Here is a 16,126-nt window from a genome sequence, read left to right as displayed (position 1 = left end):
TAAGTCAATTCGGCAACAGTCATCTGCAAGAGGCCAGACGTCATGTTGTCTTGGAGGTGAGTTGCACTGATTCCGCCTGTGTATCGACACCATTTCGCGCATGTCGTGTTGCTTATGTCCGCTGCCGTCGGCTCGGTGACTCCGCCTGCTACATCACGTCACGCTTCGCTTCTCCCCTCCCACTTCTCACTTGATTCCTAGCTGCATTCAAGCGGAAGACGAGAATCATCGCTGAAGCCATTTCCCTGTTGAGTACGGTCCGTGCAATTGCACTGTTCGGCTGCCTTTACTTTTGATCAATGCTGAGGCTGCATCACCGTCAACAATACCGACAGATTGAATCACAGCGCCTTCGGGAACCAAACAACCATGCGTTTCTACAGCGGCGCACGGCCTGCCACGAACGAAACGGCCGACCAAGACGAAGAAGGAGAGAGCAAAGGCTGAAAGCACTCTTCAAGCATATTATCGAAGTGCTCCGCACAAGATACGGATCCCGCAATGTCGCACTCGAGGCCTGGCAGGGTCTCTGCAGGATGTGGATGAACCAGAAAGTAGAACCACTCTGGAATGCAAGATAGTAGATCAAACGTCGCAGTCGTCATTATGGTGAAGCAAAGCTGACCACGAGAAGCGGATGCAAAGCRTGTTCGTCAAAATTATTGATTGGGTCCGAACGATCGATGGGACGCACCCTCGGTACCATATCGCTACGTTCGTTCCGTAACGAACGAGAAGGCCCTGCAGTATTATAGCAATTCCCTTGAGCGACATTGTCCCCTGCAAATGGCAACGGGAAGCGAGATCTTGGAGGCTTTGCTGATCCACGTGCACGAGTATTGATGGGCTACTGTCGGCTTGCTCAGGGAACCCGTTGTGGCTAGCTGCGGTAGGTTGCTGTTTCGGCCAAAGAGAAGGATGAGATCGACGAAACTTGGACCTTTGCTGCCTAGAATTGCAGACGGAAGCAGTTTTGTTCTTCTTTGATACCTTACAAGCCAAGATACTCATTCGACTTTCGTGTGCCTGAGGTGAACGGAATAATCTTGTTGCTGTGAGGCGGGAACCCGATGGAATCCCGTCGATTGCACTAAGTCGTCACCGTCAAACGAGACAGCCTTGCGAACGGACTTCCAGCCTGTTGATGCCAAATTCCAAACGAACTGCTGCATCGTTGTCGTTAACACCGTTACACTACTCGGTGTCGTTTGCCTGTCCTCGACCGAATCTAGTGGTTGGCGACATCAACCTCGAAGGCTGTCCATACTCTCATTTCGATCTTTGATCGCCGGGTATGTATGAATGCTCTTCACCGATGAAGATCTGCTGACACGGTCAAAGGAGGCCAGTCTCGAACGATGGTCCGCCGCAAGGCTTACATGGGGACGACAYTCGAGAAGGAGAAGGCGGCGCAAATGTCGGAGGAGAAGCCGAAGCTCAAAAAGGAGCAGACGAAGGAGAAGAAGAAGGAGAGAAAGAAGCAAAAGGCGGAGGCGGATCGTGAAGCTGCCAACATCCACATTGTCGAGGTGATCCAAGAGAAGTATGGCCAGACCAATGTCACGCTTGCTGCATGGCAAGGTCTGTGCCGTGATGTCGGTGAGCCAGAGGGCGATTCAATCACCCAGTGCAAGAAGGTAAGTCTTTGAGAAAGTACCTCTGCCATCTATCAGACTAACGCTGCTGCTATGAAGCAAATGAAGGGCGTCCATGTCAATATTGTTGATTTCGTCAGGGTTCTCGACTCTCCGGAGAACACTCGCACAAACGTGCATCGATTCCCAAGCCAGCGGAAGCTCAGAGACTACAGCAAGCGTACTCACAAGTTCTTCCCGCTGGAAAAGGCCAAGGGCAGTGTGGTCTTGTCAGCTTTGCTGATCAAGATGTACTGACTGAAATTGCGTCTCGATTAGTGCGCGAGAATGGCGCATTTATTCAATTGGCTCACTCACAAGTAAAAGGGATATTGGAAGATGGCTTGAAGTGAAGTCGGTGAATGTTGCTACCTAAACGCGAAGTGGAACGTGCACGCATGCGCGCGCGAGCTTGGAAGCTGGCGGCAACACATCCGTTCCCATATACTTAATACTTGTTCATTCTACATCCCCGGTTCCATCTCCCTTTTTGTGAATTCAACTTGCTCGATGTCCTTCCACTGGCCGTAGGGCCCCGTTTCATCCTCCATCGATCGAAGCTGCCACAATGAAACAACTCCGCGCCGTAACAGGGCTGTTGTTCAGCCTGCTTGCTGTGCAGGTCATAGCCAAAAAGAATAAGCCCGACATCGAAAAGACCAACTTTCACGCAAAACCAGCGGGCATCGTATACTTTGAGGATAGCGATGTGGTGCTGGCTACCAACCCAGATGACCAGTCCACCTTCCGCTCACCAGACGCAGGTGCAACATGGGCCAAAGTCAAGGACATAACAGAGGGCGAGGTGCTGGAGGTGTTGCGAAATCCGTTCGATAAGCAGACGGCCGTCGTGCTTGGAACCAAGCGGAAACACTGGATCACCCACGACCGCGGTGAATCGTGGCGCGAGTTCAGCACCGACGAGGATCCCGCTCGTCGCCAGCCGGGCATCGCCTTTCACGCCACCGATCCCCAGCGCATGCTGTACCGTGCCGAAGGCTGCCATGGCCCGCTCTGTTCAGACTCGGTATACTACACTGTCAATGGCTTCAAGGACAAGGCGGAACTGTTGGGCGAGGGCTTGACCAACTGTCTTTGGGCAAAGAGCTCCGAGGTGTTTGCAGAGAAGAACAAGGACCTCGATGACAACACCATACTTTGCATACGCGAGGGCAAGTTCTCGTGGTTCTCCCACAACTACCGTGCGGTGATCACCAAGGACTTCATGGAGACCGAGCCCATCGAGCCAACCCTGAGCAGTGGCGGGACTGTGGAGGGGATAACTAACATTGCCTCCGCGAAGGGAWATCTCGTCTTTGCTGCTAAGAGCGAGCGGACCACCGAAATGGCCATGTACGTCAGTGACGACACCGAGGTCTGGCATCGTGCGGAGTTTGGGGAGCACAAATTGGAAGAGGGCGCGTATACGCTCCTCGAGAGCACCAATTACAGCATGCAAGTCGATGTCATGACGACCAGMCCGTACAGCATGAACGCCATGGGCGTGCTGCTCACATCCAACAGCAATGGCACTTTCTTCACGAAGAATATTGAACACACGAATCGAAGCCCAAGCGGCTTTGTGGACTTTGAAAAGATRTCCAATAYCCAGGGCATCGTCCTTGTAAACACCGTGGAGAACTGGAAGGACGCTGAACACAAGGACTCGGTACGCAAAGAGGTGGTGTCGAAAATATCCTTCGATGATGGTCGAACTTGGGAGAATCTGGAAGTTGATGGCAAGAAGCTGCACCTCCATTCGGTTACGCAGCAACGCAACATGGGCCGCGTATTCAGCAGTCCGGCTCCTGGCATAGTTATGGGAGTTGGCAATACTGGTGACTCCCTGGACAGCTATGAAAAGGGCAATTTGTATGTCTCTGACGATGCTGGGTTGACCTGGAAGAAGGCTCTCGACAAGCCGCATATCTTCGAGTTTGGTGCTCAAGGCTCTATTCTGGTCGCCATCGCAGATGATGAGACGGACGAAGTCAGATGGTCTGTTGATCACGGCAAGACATGGGAGAAGACCGACCTGGGAGACAAGATCAAGCCTACGACGCTCACAACCACCCCGGATTCGACGTCCCTCAAGTTCATGCTGATAGGGGCCGGCCCTAAGTCGGACTATTACATCTACTCTTTGGACTTCAACGCCCTTGATAAGCGCGAATGCGAGAAGAAAGACTTTGAGGATTGGCCGGCTCGCGTTGACGACGAGGGCGAGCCTGTCTGCATCATGGGCCACACTCAGTCTTTTAGGAGAAGGAAGCCGGACGCCGATTGTTTCGTTGCCAACAAGGACTTCCAAGATCCCGAAGAGAAGCGGGAAAAATGCAAATGTCTCAAGAGAGATTTCGAATGCGACTATAATTTCAAGCGCGAAGACGGCAAATGCGTGYGGAATGGCCGAATCATTCCACCCGACGGTGCTTGCAGTGGCGACAAGAAAACATTCATGGGTACTTCTGGGTATCGATTGATTCCAGGGAACGACTGTGAGGGAGGCGAGGACTTGGCCAAGGAGGAAGAGCACAATTGTGACGAATCAACAGCACCTCCTGCTAGCGGCGAGATTGCAAATGAGATGACCAAATTCGACGGCGATGAGGTCGCGGAGTACTATTATCTGGAGCGAGAAGCCAGCAACAGCAACCAGGATGGCGACGAAACGATTCTTATGCGTACCAATCACAAGCAGCTCTGGCTGACCCATAATCACGGCAAGAAGTGGGCTCGAATTCACAAGGACGAAGAGATTCTTGCAATATACCCTCATCAATATCTCAACGAAAGGGTTTACCTGATTACACCCGGTAAGAAGGTGTTTTACTCGACCGACTTTGCGCAGAATTTCCACTCCTTCGACGCACCGGACGAGCCCAACCGGGCTAAAGTCCAGGTCTTGAATTTCCATCCCACAGAAAAGGACTGGTTGATATGGACAGGCTCCCGTGACTGCAAATCCGACACAGAATGCATGACCGTCGCACAGGTGTCGAAGAAGGGCGGTGAGGAGTGGGAGACACTACTCCGCGCTGTCAGAAAATGCCAGTTTGTCTACCGTGAAGATCGCGACAGCTCCGACGAGTTGGTGTATTGCGAGCAGTTCGAGAACGAAGTCGAGAATCGCGACACTCCAAAGCTGCTCATGAGTAGTGACGACTGGTTCGTGCATAAGAAGGAACTCAAGCGTAACGTTATTAACTTTGCGACCATGGCCGAATACATTGTCGTCGCTGTCCGCGATGATGAGAGAGACACCTTAAAGGTTGACACCAGCATTGACGGTGTCAGTTTTGCCGACGCCAAATTTCCATATGGTATGGACGTTCCCCACCAGCATGCGTACACTGTACTGGACTCCAGTACACATGCAATCTTTTTGCATGTCWCCGTGAACGATGAAGAAGATCACGAATATGGCAGTATTGTCAAAAGCAACAGCAACGGCACGTCGTACGTCTTGTCAATAGGAGAAGTCAACAGGAATACAGCTGGCTTTGTCGATTTCGAAAAGATGCAAGGTATCGAGGGTGTAGCAGTCATCAATCGTGTGGCCAATCCAAAAGATACGGGCTCTGGAAAGGCCAAGAAACTGAAGACCTACATTACCCACAACGACGGCGCTGATTGGGACCTCTTGGAGCGCCCGACGGATCCGCCGAAGGGAGCCAAGTGGTGCAAAGGCAACAAAGACAAATGCAGCCTCCACTTGCACGGTTACACTGAGCGAAAGGATCCTAGGGACACCTACAGCTCTGGTAGTGCCGTTGGCTTGATGATTGGCACGGGGAACGTTGGCGAGTTCCTTGGGAGCAAGAAGGATGCTGATACCTACCTCACCAGAGATGCCGGGCTTACATGGAACTTTATCGCAGAGGGCAATTGGATGTGGGAGTACGGTGATCAGGGCTCCATCATTGTGATTGTCAAGGAGGAAGAACCCACAGACTTCGTGCTCTACTCTCTGGACGAGGGAGTAAGTTGGGAGAAGCATTCCATCGGAGAAGAGATGCTTGTCAACGATATCAGCACGGTTCCGAGCGACACCAGCCGGAACTTTCTCCTCTGGGGTAAGGTCGGGGGCAAGATCGCCACCATCAACGTGGACTTTAGCGGCATGAAAGAAAGGAGCGAGCAATGCAAACTCGACGAAGGTCACCCCAAGGCCGATGACTACGATCTATGGTCGCCGAGGCATCCACTCCAGGCCGACAATTGTCTATTTGGTCATGTCGCCGAGTACCATCGGAAGCGGCCCGACCATCCATGCTTTAACGGGCGGAATGTGGAGCGTCTTCACAGTATCGCCTCAAACTGTACCTGCGCACGTTCGGACTACGAGTGCGACTACAACTATGAGCGCGTGGCGACTGGTGAATGTCGGCTCGTTAAGGGTCTGGCGAAACCAAATCCAGCAGACGTTTGCAAGAAGAACCCGGAACTAACGGAGTATAACGAGGTCACTGGCTACCGTCGCATTCCGCTTACCACATGCTCAGGCGGCAACGAACTCGATCAGACAACGAAAACACACCCATGTCCGGATCATTTGGATGAGTTCAAGAAGAAGCACAGCATCAGCGGCGCTGGCCTGTTCTTTGCCATTATTTTGCCAATTGCAGCTGCGGCTGGTGTGGGATACTGGGTCTTCCAGCACTGGGACGGCAAGTTCGGTCGCATCCAGCTGGGCGATGGCATGGGTGGTGGGTATGGAGGGGCCTTTGATGGCGATGCACCTTGGATAAAGTATCCCGTCATGCTCATCTCCGGCATTGTAGCCGTGGTCGCTGCCCTGCCCCTGGTTGTGGGAAGCGTATGGAAGACGATCAACACAAGACTGGGCCGAGGCAGTAGCAGTTACAGCAGACCCTTTACCAGCCGGAGCAGTTTCCAACGCGGAAGAGGCGATTATGCTGTTGTCGATCCAGATGAAGGCGAGCTTCTTGGAGATGATAGCGATGAGGATATATGAGCGTAGAGACTGAAGCGTCATGACCGTGAATGTAGATTAGATGCTTGCGTTTTGTATATGAGAGAGTCTGTCATGCACAGCACATGCACCGATTGGCACCTTGCTTTCAAAGACCGTTCAAAAGCCCTTGATATGCGTCATCTCCGCAGCAGTGTTCTTCCGTCTTTGGTCAGTATGCATGACCAAGCCGTACTCAGCTTGGCTATGAGATCCTCACAGGACAATGCAATATGCGATAGATGTTGCAGGGGGACATCTCGTCTGCATCTCTCCACGCGACTTCCCGTTCGGCCCCGTGAAGCCGAAGTTCGCTAGTTCCGCTAGCATTCAAGGTTGTGACCTCACAATTGCCTTGCCTTCCACCCTCTCCATCCATACATACACTTCACAATCGCAATGGCGACAGCACGGCTGTCAACCGTGCGATCGGCACGCATAGTCCCGAGAAATCTCAACAACACACAGCTGTATCGCAGCGCTTTCAGCACAACATCCCGGTATGGCCTACCTTTCTCCGCCGACAGCATGTTTCGCCCGCCGCCAACAACCGGTCAGACGAACTACTTCCAGCGGACGAGGTTACCCACCAACACAATCGGTGAGTGCATTCAAGCTACCTCGACACAAGTCAGCAAGCATTGGCAGCTGCACCAACTTAAATGATCGCAGAGAAGCTAATTGAAATCCAGCTCTCTTCGTCCCGCAACAGACGGCCTGGATAGTTGAACGTATGGGACGCTTCAGTCGGATTCTCGAGCCCGGACTTGCCATTTTAATGCCCGTTATCGATCGCATCGCGTATGTCAAGAGCTTGAAGGAGAATGCCTTGGAAATTCCATCCCAGAGCGCAATCACGGCCGACAATGTAACGCTGGAGCTGGACGGTGTTCTATATACTCGTGTGTTCGATCCCTACAAGGCCAKCTATGGCGTGGAGGATGCCGAGTACGCCATCTCACAACTGGCGCAAACCACGATGCGCAGCGAGATTGGTCAACTGACTCTGGATCACGTCTTAAAAGAACGCGCCGCGCTCAATACCAACATTACCCAGGCTATCAACGAGGCAGCGGCAGATTGGGGTGTACGATGTTTGCGTTACGAGATTCGTGATATTCACGCTCCGGGACCAGTCGTAGAAGCCATGCACAGGCAGGTCACTGCTGAACGTAGCAAACGTGCAGAGATTCTCGAGTCCGAGGGTCAGCGACAGAGCGCCATCAATATCGCCGAGGGAAGAAAGCAGAGTGTTATTCTGGCATCAGAAGCCATCAAGAGCGAGCAGATCAACGCCGCGAGTGGTGAGGCTGAGGCCATCCTGCTCAAGGCCACAGCAACCGCGCGAGGAATCGATGCCGTCGCTCAGAGCCTGGAAAATGGCAAGAGTGCCGCACAAGGCGCCATATCACTTTCAGTCGCCGAGAAATATGTCGAGGCATTCGGAAGGCTCGCAAAGGAGGGCACTTCTGTCGTTGTACCAGGCAATGTTGGCGACATTGGTGGAATGATTGCCACGGCCATGAGCGTCTACGGCAATGTGAGCCAGGCGCAGGCAAAAACCATGGGTCAGAAGGCCATACCATCCGAGGAGAAGAGTGCCGCGGAAACCGTTGCTGATGATGAAAAGAGCTTGACCAAGAAGCAGATTCAGGAGAAGGTGCTCGAGAGTTTCGACAAGACGCAACAAAGGCATTGAGGATCACGCACGCGTTGTGAGCATTGCAGTACGGCGTTATGGTGGGACAGGAGCATTTTGGGAAAGCGAAGCTATTCCGCTTAAAGATCTCAAGAGAGAGAGTATTCAAGAGCAACATTTGCGCTGTTCCACTCAGCTTTATGGCTCGTACGGCCATTGTATAGGAATATAATGTAAGAATATATAACAGACTCAATCGCAGAGCCAGACACCCGCTTGACCAAGAGTCGACCGAAGGAAAAGTTTAGACAGCCGGTCTTTGGAAGGGCGAAACGCTCTATGAGACGCTCCAAGATCATATCGTCACGGCGCGAGGCTTCTCGAATGCTCGTGTGTTGAACGTGCTTCAAGGGTGTTTCGGCCGCTTAAGGGGTCCCGCGGGCCGGCCGTTTGGCGGGTGCCCCGCACACTGGCTGGCACAATTATTGACTGCAAACCAGGTGGATATTCAGTACGATCGTTGATGCGAATATTGAGAGTAATGGCGGAGTCTACAGTTCTACTTAGATAGATGAACATTTTGATGGAAGAATCCCAGAAGCTTTCAGGCAAGTCATGCAAATAAGCAAGTCCAACGAGAAAGGTAAGTGCCACCAGTAGTGACCTTCAGTTGTTTCCGACTAGACGGACGGACCCCTGCTTCCCCTTCTTGTCTTCAAGTTCCAGGACCGTCAACGACGTCGTGATCACGCTCGACATCATCGCCTGTCCGCCCGGGAATCTCATTCAGGCGAATCGAGCCAGTCGAACTACTGGAGATGTTGGCGCGTTGAAAAGTCAATAGACTGTCCTGAACATCCTGAAACTCTGTTGCATCCCCCACCGCTCTGCCAAGGAGAGCAACATCGTCCGTACCTTTCTTCTGCCCTTCCACCTGTACTTCAGGGCCAGGTCTTCCCAAGGTACATTGCATCGCTTCACGTTGCCATCAACACTTCACTGAACGCAACTTTTCATCAGATGGCGTACCAGCCGCAGCAACGACAAGATCAGCAGCAGCAGCAGCAGCAGCAAGACAGCCGCAATCCGAATCGCCTCCAGCTGAACTTTGGCTACAACAATGGAGCCAACTTTGCCGCCGAGTCGGGTCGACAATTCCCTACCACGCCATCCACGTTTCCGCAGCCGTTTCCGAATGCCGCGGGGCAGCAAGAAGTTTGGGGAACTCAGCAGACGAGTGGGATAAACAACCAAGGGTACTTTTACAACACCCCAAACGCAAACGCCTACCCTCAGCAGCAGTACAGCAACCCAGGAACCCCTGGCGGCTACCGCTCACCGGCGGGTCACAGCGATGTCACCAACGGACTTGCTCACCAGTTCCAGCATCAGAACTTGGGCGGTAACACACCTCGCTCAGGGAGTCCATACGGCAGACAGCCATCGCCGGCGACCGCTGGGCGGCCTCGCACGGCTGGTGCCACTGGCCAGGCGCAATACAACAACAACAGCTACCTCAACACACCCGTGCCAGCAATGCCACAATCGTCTAACATCTACGAAGAGGAGCCGCCTGCCAAGAACGCGGAAAAGTATTCGAGCACGGTGGCGGACCGGGTCAAGCTGCAGAAGATGCTCACCCAGGAGTTCTTCAAGGAAAATGTCGAGCGAGCTCGTGCCAGGAACGAAAGGTGCGTCAATCAAGTGCAGCCGGCTTTCGCTGAGGATGTTTCCAGACTGACCTCATTGCTTATAGGTGCAAAGAGCTTGAAGCCATCATGAATGACCCTGCTCTGTCAGCAACACGCAAGGAGAGCAAAACCAACAGCATGCGTCGGTCCGAGGCCAACTTTCTGCGATTCTTGCGAACCCATGAGAGACCCCAGAACTACAACACCCTCAAGATCATTGGCAAGGGTGCCTTTGGTGAGGTCCGACTCGTCCAGAGGAAGAATGACGGAAAAATATACGCACTCAAGTCACTCATCAAGCAGGAAATGGTAGGTGTTTTGATGCTCTCGCTCTGCTTCGGCGACATGGCAGGTCTGGCTAACTCTTTTGCAGCACAAAAAGGATCAACTTGCCCACGTTCGCGCCGAGCGTGACATCTTGGCCAACGCCGACAGCCCTTGGCTTGTCAAGCTACACACGTCTTTCCAGGACAACACTTTCTTGTACATGCTCATGGAGTTTCTGCCTGGTGGTGACTTGATGACTATGTTGATCAAGTATGAAATCTTCTCCGAAGATATCACGAGGTTCTACATGGCGGAAATAACCCTAGCAATTGAAGCTGTCCACAAGTTGGGATTCATACATCGGTATGTGCGGATTCCGACGCTGCCTTCATTCGCTAACATCTCATAAGTGACATCAAACCGGACAACATTCTCTTGGACCGTGGAGGCCACATCAAGCTGACCGATTTCGGTCTTTCCACCGGCTTTTCCAAGGAGCACTCGGCCTCTTACTACCAGCAGCTGATGTCCCAAACGAAGCCCAAGTCATTGGCACAGAACCGCAACAGCGTATCGCTCGACCAGATTCAGCTCACTGTCTCGAACCGTGCCCAAGTCAACACATGGCGAAAGTCTCGGCGACAGTTGGCATACTCCACCGTTGGCACGCCCGATTACATCGCACCTGAGATCTTCAGTGGCAAGGGATACGACTTCGGATGYGACTGGTGGAGCGTCGGCACCATCATGTTCGAGTGCTTGATCGGATGGCCGCCGTTCTGTGCCGAGGAGCCACACGACACTTACCGCAAGATTGTTGATTGGCCCAGGCACTTGAGCTTCCCGGCAGACCAGCAACTGGGCCCTGAGGCCGAGCACTTCGTCAGAAGGTACGTTATAAAATATGCGAGAAAGATTGATTGTGGCTGACCATGGCGTAGTCTCATTTGCGACTCCGCAAACCGTTTAGGTCGTGTTGGAGGTGCGCAAGAGCTCAAAAACCACCCATTCTTCCACGGTGTGAACTGGGATGGTCTGCGCAAGATCCGTGCTCCATTCGAGCCCAAGCTGCAGAGCAACGTCGATACCCAATACTTCCCAATTGACGAAATTCCCCAGGTCGACAACTCGGCGCAGCTGCGTGCACAGACGGATGCAATGGGTACAGACGATTCAACTTTGAGTCTGCCTTTCATTGGGTACACTTACAAGCGTTTCGATGCGTTCCGAGGAAGCTAGATGGTTTTTCGACAATATTCGCAGGCGTGGCATTTTTCGCGTTGCATCACAGGAGCATTTCCCTTTGACCGAGCCGGAGCATTCTTAATGGAAGCATGTGTAACGATGACAGGCACGACCGAGAAGGAGAGCGCGCATGGTAATCATGTGGGACTGAAGCAAATATCCGGAGGAGGAAATTGGTGGCGCTGGATGCGCTTGGGGGGAAACTCCCCAGATGGTTATCGATCTGTTTTGCTGCCTGCTATATGCTTGCAGTCGCTCCTCCGCCAAAAAATTTTGGGGCGCAAGCTGGCGGCGTACAGCTTTGCTGGTGGGAAATTTCGTAACTCTCCATCGCAAGCATGTTCATGTTCCAAATTCAAGGCTCTCGCTGCTCACTTCGAACTCAATCAGTCCCATATGCCTTGCTGATGCATTGAATTCAAAGCTCACGTCGCGCCACATTCGTTGGTCGATACGTAGTCATTTCATGCGGAAGAATGGCTGTGCACGCCTGGCCTTCGTCTTCGTCTTTTCTCATTTGAATTGCCATTCCTCCAATGTTCATCGCGCCTCGAATTGAATCATCCTATACTTATGTTAATTGACCCTTCCGCCGCAAATATCCCTCTTTTTGTGGCAGCGCATACCTGTTGGTTCGCTCCTTGTACAGCACGCGGTATCCACACTCCTTGCAGCGGATGGGATCGCCCTTCTTGAGCGAGACCTTGGTATCGCAGTCGCCGCAAAGGTAGTTCACGGGCTTGGAAGAGTCCTCGAAGCTGCYCGCGCCGGTGATGGCAAAGCTGCCGGTTGGCTGGCCCTGGGAGAGGGAGCCGGCGCCGACAGTGACGGTTGGTGGTTCGTAGGCTTCGCGCGACATGATGGTGTGTTGAGGTCGACGAAGAAGGATATGGGCCCGTATCTGGATGTCTGTCGTAGTCGGTCTGATTGATATTCAAGTTGGCGCAAAGAGTAACTTAGTGGTTTGCTGTGTCAGCGACTGAGGTGCAGGTGGTGAAGGACTCGGGAAGCGAGGCTTCCAAGCCTCGCTTTCACAATCCATGATGCGGGCCGATATCGCAGCCTTTTATCGGGCAGACGATTACGATTACCAACATTTCAATCTGTAGAACACGCCTTCTCTCCTCTTGCCTTGAGAAGCAACCTCGCCCGCTCAGAATTTCGTTTGGATTGCGATTATTGTACATGTGTCCCAGTCGAGGCTCGCTGTCATGTCTGCCATTCTCTCGGCCGACGACCTAAATGATTTCATCAACCCTGGCGTCAGTTGCATCAAGCCAGTGGAGACTCTGCCCCAACAACAACCCGCAGAGGAATCAATCACGAGTGCAAACGGATACGAAGTTACCACCGAGGACAAGGTCAATGCAGGCACTATTGCGCCACCTGCACAGATCTCATTGACAGATTGTCTGGCGTGCTCTGGATGCGTCACGAGTGCAGAGGCCGTGCTGGTCAGCCTACAGAGCCATGGCGAGGTGCTAGACACGCTTGATCGCTTTCAAGAGTTGAATATCGCCAGTGCGGAAGCTCAATCAGAAGGAGGAACACTGGAGACGAGCGGCGAACAGGCAAAGATATTCGTTGCAAGCGTATCACCGCAGGCCAGAGCCAGCCTTGCTGCAACATACAATGTCACGGAGAAGGAGGCAGGCTACATGGTCAATCAGCTACTGAGTGGACAACATGGACTTCGAAGCGGTGGAAAGAACAAATCTGGATTCGCCTGGGTTGTGGACACAAGTGCCATGCGTGAGGCCAGCCTTGTGGCTGCGGCAGACGAGGTCGAGCAATCGCTCTCATCACTCGCAGAAGGACAGAAGAAGCCCATAATCACTTCAGCATGTCCAGGATGGATATGTTACGCCGAGAAAACCCATCCACACATATTGCCACATCTGAGCAAGCTCAAGTCCCCGCAAGCATTGTCCGGCGTCCTACTCAAGTCTGTGCTGGCCAAGCAGCTTGGAGTTTTGCCACAGAATGTATGGCACCTGGCGGTGATGCCTTGCTTTGACAAGAAACTGGAGGCCTCGCGAGGCGAATTGACCTCTCACTCCTGGCATGGACAGGAAGGCGAGGCAGTAAGAGACGTTGACTGTGTKATCACAGCGCGCGAGCTATTAATGCTCGCTGAGAGCAGAAACATCAGCTTTCCTAGTCTTCCTAAAACTCCAGTATCGAGAGACCTCATGCCAACACTACCAGACAGCATAATTAGCCAATATCTCTTCAGCAACTCGCGACACCTTAAGCGCAAACGAGAAGAAACGGCTGCTATTGGTACGAGTGGTGGATACCTCCATCATATCCTCAAGACGAAGCAGGCTCACTAWCCTGGCTCTGAAATTAAGGCTCAGCGGGGCCGTAACAGCGACGTTGCAGAGTACAGTATTGTGGACGCGCACGGCCAAAATGTCTTCAAGGCTGCTCGCTATTATGGCTTCCGCAACATACAAAATCTGGTGCGTCGTCTCAAGCCACCCAAGGTAAGSCGTATGCCAGGCGCAACTGGAAGGAAGACCGGTGTCGCTCGGCGACCGAATGGCGCAAGTGCTGGAGGAACCGATAATGACTATGCATACGTGGAGGTCATGGCCTGCCCAGGAGGCTGCACAAACGGTGGCGGACAGATCAAAGTCGGAGATGTGGCAACGTTGAGACAGATTGGAGGCACAGGTATTGAGAACGGGAGCGAGGAGCAGGCCGTGCTTCCTGCGCAGAAGGAGTGGTTGGCTAAAGTTGACGAGGCTTATTGGAGTGCTGAGTCGGACGACTTGACAGACTCTGATGGCGATATGGACCGCGAACGATCGTCGCCAGCGAGAGATTCTGTGATGTCCGGAACGGAAGATGCGGGGAAAGATGTGGTGGATGGGATTGATCGACGGTATGTGAAGCAAGTGCTCGATCACTGGGCGGAGATCACAGGCGTAGGTCTGGAGACACTTCTGCAGACGACCTATCGCGTTGTACAGAGTGATGTTGGGAAGGACAAGCCTGGAGGTGATGCTGATCGTGTCAATGCACTTGCTCATGCTGCTGGAGGGGGTTGGTGAATAAGCAGCTTGCCAATGAACAGGTAACGGTCTTGATTTCGAGACCCGCCATGAAAAATACCTTTGACACCTCTTCGTCGAACAAAGTCGTAATAAAGAGTAACTGCATGCATGAGATGTTTGACTCTTGCTTGAAAGAACTCCCACTCAAATCTGCTTGGCGTTACAACAGGKGTTGCGCTGGCTTGATGTTTACACTGAGCGTGATCTATTCGATGCAATTTGGATGCATTACCGAYGCATTGGTTCATGAGATTACTCCGTCATGGTATGCACTACATGTACATCATGGAGCTTTCCGGTCATGGACGCGTCACAGGCAGGTTCTTGAAGAGGATGCGGGTGGCAKCGGATGGTCTCTGCCGGCATCTTGCCTGCCTAATATAAACTTGACCGAAACGGTCCTATATCGAAAGTGTCGACTGGAGTTTCATGTGTATGGAGCCTTTCGCTTGGGGCACTCGAAAGTCGAGGCTCGAGGTCTCATTAATTGCGTTGCCGAATCGACGAGGCACTTCGAGACCTGTGCGGGAATGCTCGATTTTACCATGGCATTGAGATTGGTGAGTTGTTTGATTGAGGAGCGTGTTCCATCTGTTCATCAGGTTCTAGTCCAGGCGATGGCTGCTCATTTTCAGCTAATACCTAGCCTACTAACTTAGGCTCAGCATTGAGGCCGAGAAATGTATTTACAACAATTCCTTGGTGTCGCATGGTGGTCTTGCGGCTCCGGATATTTGTGCTAGGGACGATCATGCTTGTGCGAGAGGGGGGCAAATGGAGAGAAAGAGGTTCCGTGGACCGTAATGAAGTCGCTTACTGTCGGTCGCTCAGCCTCATCCTGGCACTGATATTGTGGTTGGTATGTGAGGGCATCTCCGCATCTCATTAACGGCCATGACCTGCACATGGTGCATGGCAGCGGCGGATGCGTAGAATAATGACGTGCTTGTGGTTGTCGTGCTTTTTCGTGGCTTCATCCCCGAGACATGAATCACACGCGCATCACATTTCTGCAGAAGATACCACAATCTGCACGATGTGAGTCGCACCAGCCCGGACCACCGGGTCTAACTCCCTGAGCGGTTTACCGCTTGCGAAGCGCAATCGTGCACCAAGGTCGTCGTCAAAACTCGGCGATTATGAGCCTGGAATCTGATCAGACGTCTGACGAGCCACTGTGAAGGCAACACCGTGACTCGCCATGCATCTTGCCAGCATCGAAAGATTTCAATCAGCAGGCATTCGGCAAGCGAGAAAGCTGGGACCTGACTTGCCATGTGGCTGGACTCYTGAGAACAAAGGCCGCACACAGTCAACATGGAWGTGCAAAGGCCATGTGCGTCTGCAGCAACAGTCATGCGAGACCGATGCTGTTGATGATTTCACGACWTGACAGGTAAAATCTCCATTGTTGTGGTGGCAGTGCCGCATCAATCAAGCACGGATCCTTGTTTTCGAGGCCGATTCGGGTGGGCTGCGGAATAACGTGGTGAACGTGGGTCTTGCTCGTGCCGTCTCCGGCGACTTTTGGACGAATTAACTTCGTGGCTCAGGGGGAGGTGCATGATTAGCGCGTGAGCTGCAGGCACGCCGTCAGAGGCAGATGAACGGTC

The 16,126-nt window shown here is 52.8% G+C and overlaps 6 protein-coding genes; 5 read left to right on the top strand and 1 right to left on the bottom strand.

The window, feature by feature from the left end:
- Positions 1-1,358: 1,358 nt before the first annotated feature.
- RCC_10460 (uncharacterized protein) lies at positions 1,359-1,892 on the top strand (the record flags this gene model as incomplete). XM_023775688.1 has 2 exons in its annotated part: positions 1,359-1,637; positions 1,704-1,892. 2 exons carry the CDS (start codon positions 1,359-1,361, stop codon positions 1,890-1,892), a joined length of 468 nt encoding a protein of 155 aa, XP_023631456.1.
- A 310-nt stretch (positions 1,893-2,202) lies between these two features.
- Positions 2,203-6,612, top strand: RCC_10459 (related to Vacuolar protein sorting/targeting protein 10; the record flags this gene model as incomplete). Its single annotated transcript, XM_023775687.1, has 1 exon — positions 2,203-6,612. The coding sequence occupies one exon, from the start codon at positions 2,203-2,205 to the stop codon at positions 6,610-6,612; it is 4,410 nt and encodes a 1,469-aa protein (XP_023631455.1).
- Positions 6,613-7,137: 525 nt separating this feature from the next.
- RCC_10458 (related to stomatin family, may link integral membrane proteins to the peripheral cytoskeleton) lies at positions 7,138-8,308 on the top strand (the record flags this gene model as incomplete). XM_023775686.1 has 2 exons in its annotated part: positions 7,138-7,210; positions 7,302-8,308. 2 exons carry the CDS (start codon positions 7,138-7,140, stop codon positions 8,306-8,308), a joined length of 1,080 nt encoding a protein of 359 aa, XP_023631454.1.
- Positions 8,309-9,268: 960 nt separating this feature from the next.
- On the top strand, positions 9,269-11,445 carry RCC_10457 (related to serine/threonine-protein kinase cot-1; the record flags this gene model as incomplete). XM_023775685.1 has 5 exons in its annotated part: positions 9,269-9,939; positions 10,005-10,248; positions 10,313-10,569; positions 10,617-11,096; positions 11,148-11,445. 5 exons carry the CDS (start codon positions 9,269-9,271, stop codon positions 11,443-11,445), a joined length of 1,950 nt encoding a protein of 649 aa, XP_023631453.1.
- Positions 11,446-11,991: 546 nt separating this feature from the next.
- Positions 11,992-12,310, bottom strand: RCC_10456 (related to DNA-directed RNA polymerase small Zn-binding chain; the record flags this gene model as incomplete). XM_023775684.1 has 2 exons in its annotated part: positions 11,992-12,016; positions 12,078-12,310. The coding sequence occupies 2 exons, from the start codon at positions 12,308-12,310 to the stop codon at positions 11,992-11,994; spliced, it is 258 nt and encodes an 85-aa protein (XP_023631452.1).
- A 352-nt stretch (positions 12,311-12,662) lies between these two features.
- RCC_10455 (related to Cytosolic Fe-S cluster assembly factor nar1) lies at positions 12,663-14,510 on the top strand (the record flags this gene model as incomplete). Its single annotated transcript, XM_023775683.1, has 1 exon — positions 12,663-14,510. One exon carries the CDS (start codon positions 12,663-12,665, stop codon positions 14,508-14,510), a length of 1,848 nt encoding a protein of 615 aa, XP_023631451.1.
- Positions 14,511-16,126: the final 1,616 nt, after the last annotated feature.

The sequence above is a fragment of the Ramularia collo-cygni genome (genome assembly GCF_900074925.1).
Source record: "Ramularia collo-cygni strain URUG2 genome assembly, contig: RCC_scaffold22, whole genome shotgun sequence".
Classification (NCBI taxonomy): Eukaryota; Fungi; Ascomycota; class Dothideomycetes; order Mycosphaerellales; family Mycosphaerellaceae; genus Ramularia; species Ramularia collo-cygni.
The sequence above is the reverse complement of the archived record's forward strand: the minus strand, read 5'-3'. Positions and strand labels throughout refer to the sequence as shown.